At 33.7% G+C, this 12,291-nt stretch overlaps 7 protein-coding genes across 7 annotated transcripts; all 7 read left to right on the top strand.

Moving 5' to 3' along the window:
- Positions 1-604: 604 nt before the first annotated feature.
- On the top strand, positions 605-1,389 carry RO3G_16210 (uncharacterized protein; the record flags this gene model as incomplete). Its single annotated transcript, XM_067670794.1, has 4 exons — positions 605-738; positions 1,127-1,161; positions 1,286-1,304; positions 1,344-1,389. The coding sequence occupies 4 exons, from the start codon at positions 605-607 to the stop codon at positions 1,387-1,389; spliced, it is 234 nt and encodes a 77-aa protein (XP_067526895.1).
- Positions 1,390-1,799: 410 nt separating this feature from the next.
- RO3G_16209 (uncharacterized protein) lies at positions 1,800-1,998 on the top strand (the record flags this gene model as incomplete). The annotated part of the gene is made up of 2 exons (XM_067670793.1): positions 1,800-1,860; positions 1,907-1,998. The coding sequence occupies 2 exons, from the start codon at positions 1,800-1,802 to the stop codon at positions 1,996-1,998; spliced, it is 153 nt and encodes a 50-aa protein (XP_067526894.1).
- A 523-nt stretch (positions 1,999-2,521) lies between these two features.
- On the top strand, positions 2,522-3,274 carry RO3G_16208 (uncharacterized protein; the record flags this gene model as incomplete). Its single annotated transcript, XM_067670792.1, has 3 exons — positions 2,522-2,560; positions 2,742-2,951; positions 3,023-3,274. 3 exons carry the CDS (start codon positions 2,522-2,524, stop codon positions 3,272-3,274), a joined length of 501 nt encoding a protein of 166 aa, XP_067526893.1.
- A 1,187-nt stretch (positions 3,275-4,461) lies between these two features.
- Positions 4,462-5,697, top strand: RO3G_16207 (uncharacterized protein; the record flags this gene model as incomplete). Its single annotated transcript, XM_067670791.1, has 2 exons — positions 4,462-4,729; positions 4,781-5,697. 2 exons carry the CDS (start codon positions 4,462-4,464, stop codon positions 5,695-5,697), a joined length of 1,185 nt encoding a protein of 394 aa, XP_067526892.1.
- Positions 5,698-6,210: 513 nt separating this feature from the next.
- Positions 6,211-8,647, top strand: RO3G_16206 (uncharacterized protein; the record flags this gene model as incomplete). The annotated part of the gene is made up of 4 exons (XM_067670790.1): positions 6,211-6,389; positions 6,449-6,674; positions 6,727-6,974; positions 7,039-8,647. The coding sequence occupies 4 exons, from the start codon at positions 6,211-6,213 to the stop codon at positions 8,645-8,647; spliced, it is 2,262 nt and encodes a 753-aa protein (XP_067526891.1).
- A 721-nt stretch (positions 8,648-9,368) lies between these two features.
- RO3G_16205 (uncharacterized protein) lies at positions 9,369-9,939 on the top strand (the record flags this gene model as incomplete). The annotated part of the gene is made up of 3 exons (XM_067670789.1): positions 9,369-9,403; positions 9,532-9,561; positions 9,720-9,939. 3 exons carry the CDS (start codon positions 9,369-9,371, stop codon positions 9,937-9,939), a joined length of 285 nt encoding a protein of 94 aa, XP_067526890.1.
- A 1,605-nt stretch (positions 9,940-11,544) lies between these two features.
- RO3G_16204 (uncharacterized protein) lies at positions 11,545-12,164 on the top strand (the record flags this gene model as incomplete). The annotated part of the gene is made up of 4 exons (XM_067670788.1): positions 11,545-11,603; positions 11,663-11,713; positions 11,764-12,104; positions 12,154-12,164. 4 exons carry the CDS (start codon positions 11,545-11,547, stop codon positions 12,162-12,164), a joined length of 462 nt encoding a protein of 153 aa, XP_067526889.1.
- Positions 12,165-12,291: the final 127 nt, after the last annotated feature.

Below are 12,291 nucleotides of genomic sequence, written 5' to 3'. Positions count from 1 at the left end.
ATCTTCAAATTGATATTTTTATAGAATTACTAATGAATCCACTAAAGATTTTATATTAAATAGTGGGAAAGGGGCAATTATCTGCTGACATAACGAATGGTACGTTATCTTCTCAGGACAATGCGGTTAGTTTGTGTGAAAAATATAAAACCTAGCTTCTCTTCTCAATATTTTTTTCGAATGTGTATCTAATGCTCGAGTTCTCTATTCATTTGTACATGTCAATAATCTAAACTATTTGGACCTATTCTTGACTACTTTCAATTTTCGTACTTTGGATAAAAAAGGAGATCATTCATGGAGACATATTGATTAAAATTTATAGAATCTTTTGAGCTCATTATCAGCTATCATTGATCTCTAATTTTGTTCGATTTGTATATAACGAACCAAACTCTTTGAAGCTTAGCATTGCTCGTGCGAACCAGCAAGTGATTATCTTGTTTTGCACATCTATACTCAAACAGGAATCAGCGGGCCTTTTGACCCGTGAATACCTTTTCTCTAAATAAGCGTCTGCAACCAAACATAATCTGTAAGCATCAATGAGTCTATTCAAGCTAATATGGTTGCTTTAGTAAATGATTTTGAATCACCTCATTAAATGTCTAACTTTGTTCTTGTTAAAAATGGTTATATGTATAAAAAGATGAGAGCTATGAACGGATTAGATCATTGGACTGCCAAGATAATAGATAGATATGAATGCTTTATTCTTTCATTGACCCATAAAGACAGGTATAATCGGTGAATTGGAGAAGGCAGCTTAGTTAGATTATATAAAGTGAACATAATAAAACGACCTGCTCATTTAATTAATAAATAAATTTCTGTTCATATCAAATCATTGCTACTTATGGACTATGCCTTTTAGTTCTATTTATTATTGACGACGAAATATGTCATAGCTTTTTACCTCAACTTACATTTTGTTATTAAAAAATTATAAGACGGTTTTTTAGTAAGCAAATCAATGTCAATGATAAAGGATCATTGTTTGCATCTGAAGGGTCCCATATGTAACTATCCAGGAGTTGTCTCTCAGAGGGCTGTAGAAATCATGACTGGAACATTCACAGGACTTTAAATAGACAGTAACCAGGATATTTACGAACGACAAATTTAGATCTTTCTATCAAAAGAGTAGTTCTTTAACCGCAAGTAAGGAATTTAAAGAAGAGCTTAAAGAAAAATAGAATTGAGTTGAAGGATTAGAAGCAACTAACATAAAATCCATAGACAAATTGAAAATTCTAGAAGTTTAAAACCTTCTTTTTATACACAGTCTACAAATTGACATTCAAGTAAGTGTGAGTGATTTGACATTAAATTTTTTTTTGGAGTATATGCTATGAAAAATGTTTCAAATTTGAGGATAATATTGAATGATATAACTAATGTTCTTCAAAATGTCATTAAATGCAAGTTGGAAATCATTAGCATCCTTACAATTTGTACACACGTGCTTCTTCTTAACTAGGTTATCCATTACATGCATATAGGAGCTCATAATGCCAGTATCATTAATTTGAAGCAAGAAGTTTGTTTATCCTTTCCTTTTTACCTCTCTTCCTTCGGAGAAGGTTAACCATCAAGACTAAATCTCTTTTAAAGATATCATAGCTAAAGCATGGCATATATTATCTTTTAAATACGAACAACACTTGTTGAAAATTGACTATTATAGCAAATAAAGAAAGCTTTTAGTGGAAATAAAATCAGCTATGTATACCATACAATGGTTTCAATTAGTTCTAAGTAAATTAGTTATCTAATAATACAAAATGCATAAATAAATCATGAGATTTTCATTAAATAAGGATGATAGCAGAAGAAGCATGATGAAGTTGTCGCCGGTCTGTAAGGCGTATTTATTAAAGGAGCTTTCATAACCCTGTATAATTAGGTGCAAGATGTGCAGAAAGAGTGAAGGAAAGCCTGGAAAGCATGAACAAGCATGCCGAGGTTAGACCTTATGACCAAGTACTTGGGTGGTAAAATAGAAGTATTCTCAAGCAAGGATGATAATGTTACGATAGTGAGTATCTTGTCTGTTCTTTTTTACTTTTTCTTACTAACGAGCCTAAGAAGGATCTGATAAACTGAATGGAATTAAAAGACTAATATATGATATTTAGAAACTTGATGAAGCATGACGATGGCTATTCGAAGAACGATTGGCATGTTATTCCTTCTTTGATAGCTCAGTTATATCTCAATGATCAAACCTAACTGAATCGAAAAAAAAAAAAACAATTGTACTAAAATGATTTTTAATCTACCATACATCTTTTTTAATTTCTTTTATTACGTGCTTTTTTGTTTCTGTTCATGTTGAAAAAAAGAGAGGTTGCTACCGCTAAAGTAGGTGCTCAGCTGCAAAAAATATCATTCAAGCACCACTTGTTAAAGGATTATTTTGATAGACAAAAGTAATACCTCGTCCTGAGCGACTAAGGAAAGGAAGCTTGGAGATCAAAGGCAAGTACTGGCTGTTATTTGAGAAAGAAATTTAGTCAAAATGGGAAAATTATCTTTTCTATATTTGGCTGTAGATAAGGTAAGAATCCTTAGAGTAAGATATGTTTGAAACTAATCAATCAAAGAACTTAAAAGCATATTTCTATTTTCTTCATATTTTCTTGAATTGCATATTATGATAATTTTGAAAAAGAAAAAAAAAAGTCATAAAAACAAAAAAAAAGCTAATTCTTTTCAATTTAATGTCATTTTTCACAAAGATTGCACCCATTGTTAAAAGGATGCCAAGCATTCAGGCCACAAGGTTTTTTACATCAAAAACACCCAAACAAGAACGGAAGAAAATTGTTTTAAGAGATGAAGACTTGATTGAAACTTTTGTAAAAGGATCTGGACCAGGTGGACAATGTATTAATAAAAGATCCAGTTGTGTAGATTTACGTCATATCCCTACTGGTATCCGAGTCCAGGTAAAGAATAGAATGACTTTAAGGGGAGAGGGCCCTTGAAATAAAAAAAGTTTCATAATGAACGTTTGTAGTGTCAACAATCAAGATCGTTAGCGGATAATAGAGGAATAGCCAGAAAGTTACTACGTGAGAAACTAGATGAACTTGAAAATGGACCTCTCAGTAAGGTTGCGAAAAGAGCAGCAAAGATTGTTAAGCAAAAAGCGCGTAGAGCAAAACGTGCTAAAGAAAAGTATGGGGCAAAGTCCAATGTTAACGAAAGTGCAAACAATATACCTGAAGTTCCTTCAAATGCCGCTGCATCATCATCGCCTACTGCTTAAGGGAACACATTTCCCCTTTAACTTCTCGCCAAGAAAAAATAGCGTTTTCTTTTTAAAATGAAACAAATAGGAAAATCATCATTAATATACTCTTCTCCTTTTTTTTCCTTCTAATTTAAACTGCTACTGTAATCAAGCATCATACTTCTTTGTAATAAAGGCCAACACTAAAAATTTAATTCGTGTTTTTCATTCTTTTTACTTTGGGGTGTAGAATGTGATATATTCCTCTAACCTCTTATGTTTCCTAGTGCAAGCTTTTGTTTTGTACCAACAAAGGAAAACAATTTCAGCAAAACTCTTGTTTTTTTGATAAAGAAGTTTAAATAATAAAAAGACGACTATTCAAAGAAACCTGCTTAATTGTAAATGATATTCTACTAAAAAGGGACAAGGTGCACAGGCAAACAGCCCAATACATGTATAAAGCCTCTCTCCCTCTTAGTATGTTAACAGAATTTGACTTTGCTTTCTCCTTTTTTTATATCAGCCATAACATTTCATCAAATGAAATCTCTCATATATCAAAACTAACAAAAAAATATATTATATCATCAAGTAATAATCAAAATCTACTAATAATAAAGCATCTTTATTTTTGATTGATGGATGATTCTTTTTTTTTTTTTTGCAAGTAAGGGATGGCGTTTCCAACCGCCGTTTCATTTATAATTTGCAAGAAATAGAAAAGAGAATGCAGGTACCTTTGTGCCATGGATAAACCTGTTAGCATAAAGCAAGAAACACAACAGGTTAATCAGGATGCGGAAGTTGATAGATTTATATGATTCACTTGACTAACTTTGTATTTTTTTTTTCTTTCTAGTTTCCCGGATGATACACACCTTAGTTTCAGGGGAGAGGAAAATAGAGGTTTAAAAGCTTAAACCCGATTGGCTCTTTTACGATCAAAGCTAATATGCCACTCCAACTTTTTTTAAAGGAGAATTTTTTTTATGAAAAAATTCATTTTCATAAAATTAGAGGATGATCTTGATTTCCAAAAGAAAGAATCCAGGAGCTAAAAGAAAGAGTGTTTAGTAATTATATATTCAGAAGGATATGTTATTGTCATTAAACTGGTGAATTAAGGAGCTTATAAATAAGTTGATTGGAACCATTTTTACCTTTCCCTCTTTCTCTTTCATTAAAAAGTAATATAAATGCTGTACTCGAATAACAAAGATATGGACGGCATTCCGCGTTATCTTGAAAATCGCTTTGGAAAGAAAAGATCCTCATTCACAAAACACGCTCAGCGAAACACACTTGAGCAGCGAAATTTACAACAACGCAAATCACGATCAACACACTGTCCCATGTTAAATATGACTACAAAAGAAAGGATTCATTTATATCAACAGAAGTATATTCATATCATCGCGGCAGAGACACATCTAAGAACATGGATTGAATCAAGCAAACAAAAAGAGCCCCCAACGCCACTCTTAAAACGTAAATAATAACATTTCAAGTAATACTATTTTTTTAATATTTTGTACGCAGCTCATCGTTCAAAATCTTCATTTTTGACATACAATCGAAGCAAAGGAAAGAGCTTATTGTTACACATGAATCAAGAATTAAGCATAATATCACCCAAAAGCTCTTTCAGTACATTTCTTAAAAAAGCAATGAGGCCATCAGAAAGTTTGTCTAGTAAGGATCAACATGCACGGCGATCAAATTTCCTGCATCAGCCATCAAAATCTACTCCAAAGAACAGTCGATTTTTCTTAACCGGTTCTTTAAATCGACTGCCTTTATCTAAGCATTTCCACCACACTTCTACAGCCCATCATTTGATGGATGATCATATTCAGCCAAAGAAGCCATATTTAAAGCATACGGGTTATGTTAAAAGGAAGAAAATACCACAAAGCTATTTAGATTATGCAAGACAGAATGAAAGTCCAGCCTTATCAGACAAGCAAAGTATTAGATCACAATCAAGTACTGTGCAGCATCATCCATCCTCTATACTCTTAGATAGACTTCAGCATAGTAATACATTTGAAAAAATAAAAGATCAACACATTCAATCAAATGCTTGCGATAAGTCCACAGTACATGTTAGTAATATTGCTAATATTACAATTAATGATCGAAGGTATCATATCAGTCATAATGGAAGCTTACCACTTTCGTTTCAGCGTTGTTATCATGGTGTATATGAAAAAACGGAAGAAAAAGCTGGATTTGATCAAATCAATTGGAGCATGGAAAAAAACAAAAGCCCAGAAAATACACTAAGACGTAAACGCGCTTTACAAAACATTGCAGAAAGATACAAATCAACATTCAACCATCAACCATCAGAGCAGAGAAAGCATGTCGCATTTGAAATAACCCCTTCTTTCTCCACCCTACGATTTAGTACACAAAAGATTTATTTAACAAAGCGACAAAGCATGCTTTCTTGAATCATTTGTTCACATTTTTGTATACAAGTGGGTTTTAATTGCTTGTTGTACATTATTTTCAAAATATTGTTTGTACTGTAAATACCATAAATAAATAACTATTGAATTGACTTAAATATAATTAAAATCGTACTCATAAAAGATGTGGCAATATATAACCTATATTAACAAATCGTATTTATAAAAGATGTGGCAATATATAATCTATCTTAACAAATAGTCCCTGAAAGGAGTTTTGTATACAAAAAGTGATACCCACAAGATTATATAATTAAATATAGCTTTTTTTAGAGCATAATCACATGCAGCTTTTGGCAAAGTAAAAAGAAAAGTAAAATAAAAAATACCAATGCCTTTGTTATGAGAATATCAGAATTGGGTGCCTACCAAAATTGTGGGGCTCAAAAATACTAAAAAAGTAAATGTACAGGTCGAATCGGAGTTTGCCACAGCATTGGAGTTGTCTTTTTTTTCCACTAAACTTGTTTGTTCCTTTTTCTTTTGAATTTAGTAATGTATTATTCTAATCACGACAGCCATTTTTCAGAAAAAGAACAGAATGGTTTTTTTGAAGTAGCTCAATGTCCAACGGATTCTGCTGCTTTAACAAACTTTGCTTATATTGCTCCTGGTACTATTGATCCAAAAATTCACTATGTCATTGTGGCTCGTGAATATGTATTTTCAGTAAGGTAATTGCAAGTAGAAATAACTTTTAATGAGATACATTATAAATAACACATGCAAATAGAGTGGACAGAAGTATGCAAAAAAATGAAATTGGCATTAATGGAACTCATCGTCGCTGGGCTAATTTCTCGGTGGGTCAAAAAGTTACTGTGGATCCTTTCGACATTCACTCTGAGGGAATAGACATTTATCTTGCCAACCTGAAACTCGACCTAGAATTTTATCAAAAGAGTAACAGGATGACAGATGAGTTTAAAGAAGAAGATCTTGCTCAAGCCTTTTCAATTGTATGACATGCTATAAAATATGATTATAACTCTGCTAATATATTTTATGTAGAACTTCCATAGCCAAATGTTTACTAGAGGACAGTTTTTTGTATTTGAATATTGTGGAGTCAAATTTAGAGCTACTGTGACTGATTTGGATGTGGTAGACTTGAACGTATTGAAGAAAGGTGAGGTGGATCCTCGTCAGGAAAAGAAGCCAGTTAGTGCAACACGTGGTATCTTGATGCGTGAAACCAATATTGAATTTGCAAAATCCGAAGGGTCCTTTGTGAACTTGAAAGCATCTAAAAAAAAGGCGTAAGAGACAAGAAGAAGAAAACAAGAGTAGCATAGTATTTTGAACTCGTTTTAATTTGTATAGCATGAAAGCAAAGGCTTTAATTAAACCTGACTTTAAATTTGAAGACCTTGGTATTGGTGGTCTAGATGATGAATTCAACGCCATTTTCCGTCGTGCCTTTGCATCTCGTATATTTCCTCCTGCCTTGGTCGAAAAGTTGGGTGTACAGCATGTAAAGGGTATCTTACTTTATGGTCCTCCTGGTACTGGTAAAACATTAATGGCACGTCAGATTGGTAAAATGTTGAATGCTAAGGAACCCAAGGTCGTCAGTGGGCCTGAAGTACTGTCAAAGTTCGTGGGACAAAGTGAGGAAAACGTACGTAAGCTATTTGCAGAGGCTGAGGAAGAATACAGACAAAAGGGTGAAGAATCCAATCTTCACATTATTATTTTTGACGAACTTGATGCAATCTGTAAAGCCCGTGGTATGCGTAGTGGTGATACAGGTGTGGGTGACTCTGTTGTCAACCAACTTTTGGCCAAGATGGATGGTGTTGAGCAGCTCAACAATATCTTGATTATTGGTATGACTAACCGTAAGGATATGATTGATGAAGCTCTTTTACGTCCCGGTCGTCTTGAGGTACACATGGAAATTGGTTTACCTGATGAAGTAGGTCGACTTCAAATCCTCAAGATCCATACTGCAAAAATGAGAGAAAATGATGTCCTTGAGCCCGAAGTGTCTTTAGATGAATTGGCCGAGCTTACAAAAAACTACAGTGGTGCTGAAATATCTGGTGTGGTTAAGGCTGCTTCTTCATACGCTTTCAGTAGACATATTAAAGTGGGTACCATGGCTGGTATTTCAACTGACATGGATGACATGAAGGTGGGCATGGAAGATTTTTTGAACGCTCTGAAAGAAGTACAACCGTCCTTTGGTGTTTCTGAAGCTGAGCTCAAGCAATGTGTTCAAAATTCAATTATTTCATTTAGTCCCTCGATCAAGGAGATTTTGACAGATGGTAAACTTTATGTAGATCAAGTTCGTCAGTCAAGCCGTACACCTTTAGTCAGTGTCTTGTTGACAGGACCCGCTGGTAGTGGCAAGACAGCGCTAGCAGCTACTATCGCCATGCAAAGTGATTTCCCTTTTATCAAGCTCATTTCTCCTGAAACAATGGTGGGTATGTCCGAGGCAGCTAAAGTGACAGAGATCAATAAGATCTTTAATGATTCATATAAATCCCCTACCAGTGTTATCGTTGTTGACGGGATTGAGCGATTGTTGGATTATGTACCTATCGGACCACGTTTTTCAAATGGTGTCTTGCAAGCTCTTTTGGTTTTGCTCAAGAAAAAACCACCAAAGGGCCGTCGTCTTTTGATTTTGGCTACAGCTACACAACGCGATATATTAGAGCATATGGGTATGACAACGGAGTTCTCTACTGAAATATACGTACCTGCTATTACTTCTTTGGAAGGAGTAGATCTTATTTTGCAAGAATTGGAATTGTTTGACGATGATGAACGAATGAAGGCATTGAATTACCTTGAACAGGCAAACATGAATCACAAATTATCTATTGGAGTCAAAAAGCTATTGATGATTATTGAAATGGCCAGACAAGACGAAGATAAAGTTGGAAAATTTGTGAACACTATCTTGTCCTTGCATTAAAAAAGAAAAACAGCATCTTTTGTAATAAACAGGGAATATCTTCACTTTTTTTAACATATTTGTACAACATACTATTTGATATTGACAATTCATTTCAATTAGCCTTTACTTTTATTAAAATGAAAATTATAAATTCATGAGATTTTTCCTATGGTTTATGAACCATATATTTTAAAATGAATCAACTTTTTTTTTTTTTATAAAAGATGTAGTCCCTAGAAATTATGTGCACGATTTACCTCGATATTAAAACTGCATAAAAACTACAAAAACACAAGGATACAAAGGAATAAGCTATGAAAGAAAGTTATCTGGAGATGCTGATGAGATAAGATTGGGGGCGCTTGCAATGTATCATGCAAGAGCTTCAGGAACGATTTTTAACTGGTGAGTCTATATTCCACCTTGTAAGGCTTTTGATGCACTTGAATCAAAGGACATGATTAAAAAAAAAGTTAAATCAGTTCTGTATCGCTGGAAACATCCAAGGTATTTATTTTTGGCTAAATGTAGTTATAAATTCAAATTTTAATAGTAAAATATTCTTTTTAAGGCTTGATTAGATCTATTGGTTCAGTAGAAAAGAAGATTGTCCTAGTGGTTGTCGATTTAGCAGGATTATTTACAAAGAGCAAAGTTATTTACTCACTAAGTAGCAAAAACCCTATACAGGCATATGAACTTTTATTTTTCATTCTTTTCGTCCGGTCCAGATCGAGAAATGAATGGAAGCCGAAATACCTTAGGGAATCAAAGGTAAAAATGTTTAGGGAAAGAGATGATACCAAGTGTAAGAGACGCTAGTAAGAGAAAGTGGGAAGCCAGTTGAGGAGTCTTTGCTCAGGGTGAAGCAGTGGGGAAGACAGAATTTTTTCATGGTATAGGTATAGAGCTCATAAAGGATGTTGCAGGTAGTAAGTCGTCGAAGAAACCAGAGAAGGATGGCTTGAAGGGATCATAGTGCTCGATTAGGTAGTTTGTTCAAAAGAAAGGACAAGGGATCGAGCATTGTTTCAAGCAATTGTAATCGGTAGTGCATATTGATACAATGAATGTATCGGGGCTTTGTAAGTGTCTGTGAAGGATGGAAAATCCATGAACTGGATGCATCATCAGATAGCTTGCTAGGACGTCAGCGCCCACTGTGTCTTCGTTCTATTCTGGTCATTGGTAGCCAGAAGATAGAGATCCAAAGAGATAACCAGATGGCATTGGGAAAGGAGTGTAGAATTACGGGAAGAGCATTTTTGACAGAGGTTATATCGTCGAAACTGTTGTTGGCTATTTTTTAGAACTCGTTTGTTTAGGAATTCAAGGTAGAGTAATCGTTTTTTCTTTAATGTGATCTTGAAAGTGTATATCATCATGAATTACTATTAGAGTAATTGACAAGGGGAAATAAGTGAGTAATTAAGGTATTACCTGGAAGTGTAAAGGAGTGGAGAAGGAATTGAAATTGGAGAATATAAGGATGTTCTTGCTTGGAAGGTAGTTTTGTAAGGTAAAGTGTCATCTTGGTAGAGGATTGGCAAGAACCACCAAAAATATGATGTATATATGTGTTCTGTGCATTTTCTAATTTATTTATAAGTAACCATGTAACCTTGTTGATTGTAAGGTTACATTCTAGTTGGCTCGACTCCAGCTATCACAGGTGTAATAAGCGTAACTTTTATTTCTTTGTTACACCTGTCTAATGAAGATCAGCATATGTAACGTCACACTTTCGAAGTTCGCTTGATATAAAAATAATGAAATGATTTGAATATGGGGAAAGCAAATTATAAAAGAAAAATATTGCTTCTGCAAATGCTTGTAAGCTTCTCATAATTGGCGAAAAACTGAGGCCTCTTGGCATTCTTGAATAGAAAATTTAAGGTATCAATATTGTCGCTTGTTAATTGCCGTAATAATTTTTTTTTTATACTATTTTAAAATGCATCAATCAATTTATTACCTTTTTTTTGTTTTTTTGTACAATCTTCCTGCGTACACAAAGTAAAAAAGATATATGTTTGATAGCCATGTTTGGTAAAAAGTCGAAAGAAAAGCTGATGGCTAAAATGGATCGAAATCAATTCCACTTAAATAAGCACCAAGGTTTATCTACATTTAAATTTCATTAAGTCAGCGATAGACATTTCTAGACAAATATGACAAAGAATGAACATTTATCATAATGGATAATTATAGGATTCATCACTTTCATTTTGTTGTAGATTCTGTCAATAAAAGAGATTTTAAGTTGTTGTTTACGTCAACTTATTCACTCCATTGAATAAAACCAGTCCAAAATCGAGAATATAAGAAGGAATCAACTTGACAAAAGTCATTTAAGGCTCAAGATTGTTCAATCTCAGAACCAATTGTCTCTAGAAACAGCTTGTTTATTTAATCCTTTCATGTTACCCTTGATCCTAAAGGGGGTTTGGCTTTTTTAAGTCTTTTATTCGATCTAGCCCGGACGAGATGATGTCTTGTAGACATCATGCGCTCATTATGGTCATGTAGATATAAATAAAACAATTGCTTAATTGTACTGTGGGCAAATTGAAATGAAGCTTCTATTTTTAAAAGGTTACTAATTTGTAAAGTAAAAAAAAAATATCCCTATTAATCTTCATTTACGGAAAATTTATTGAGCTCCTCCCTTCTTTTATTAAAAATAAAGTTATAATCTATCCTAATTTTGCTGCTATTGTCATTGAATGTATATTATTGAATCCATCATCCATTAGTGAATTCTAAGCCAATCTATTTTATCATTCAAGAAATCCTCTCAATAAGATACTTTCTATCACAATTCACGTGACCATGTTATCTCCTCATTTCATTCGACACTCTCCTTTTTTTTCCTTTTTCTCTCTTTTTTTTATTTTTTCCTTCTTTTTAAAGTAATGGCCACTAAAACAGCATATAAACGATTAACCAAAGAGTACTTGGCAATTCAAGCAAAGTAAAAATAAATAAAAAGAGAGAAATATGTTTGATTGTTTATTAAGATAAACAATATAGTCCACCACCTTTTATTACAGCAAAGCCTTTAGAAAGCAACATTTTAGAATGGTAAATATTTTATAAATAATACTAATAACCATCACTCAACTTTCAAGAAGGCATTATGTTATTCAAGGACCACCTGATTCACCTTATGCTGGAGGAGAATATTATGGCAGATTGAATTTCCCTGCTGAATACCCATATAAACCACCTTCTATTCGTATGATTACACCCTCTGGAAGATTTCAGCCCGATACAAGGCTTTGCTTGACTATGAGTGATTTCCATCCTAGTTTATGGAATCCTAGTTGGTCAGTGTCTACTATATTGAATGGTTTATTAAGCTTTATGGTGAGTGAAGAGACAACGACTGGTAGTATAAAGACAAGTACAGCAGAAAAAAAGATTTATGCTGCAAAAGCCCATTTATGGAATTTGAGGCATCAGAAGTTTCGAGGTGAGCAAATGATGATGTTTTCTAATCCATGCTTATACTTTTGATAGAGGTGTTTCCTGAATTATGTACAGTGGATTTAAATAAATTACCAACAGTAGATAATCCTCCTTCAAGCTTAACAAAAAGGAATACATCAAAAGGAGTAACAGCCGTAACAGAACAAACAGAAAGTGAACAGGGACAAGAA

The sequence above is a fragment of the Rhizopus delemar genome, genomic scaffold, assembly GCF_000149305.1.
Source record: "Rhizopus delemar RA 99-880 supercont3.19 genomic scaffold, whole genome shotgun sequence".
Classification (NCBI taxonomy): domain Eukaryota; kingdom Fungi; phylum Mucoromycota; class Mucoromycetes; order Mucorales; family Rhizopodaceae; genus Rhizopus; species Rhizopus delemar.
This window is presented reverse-complemented; position numbering and strand designations above follow the sequence as displayed.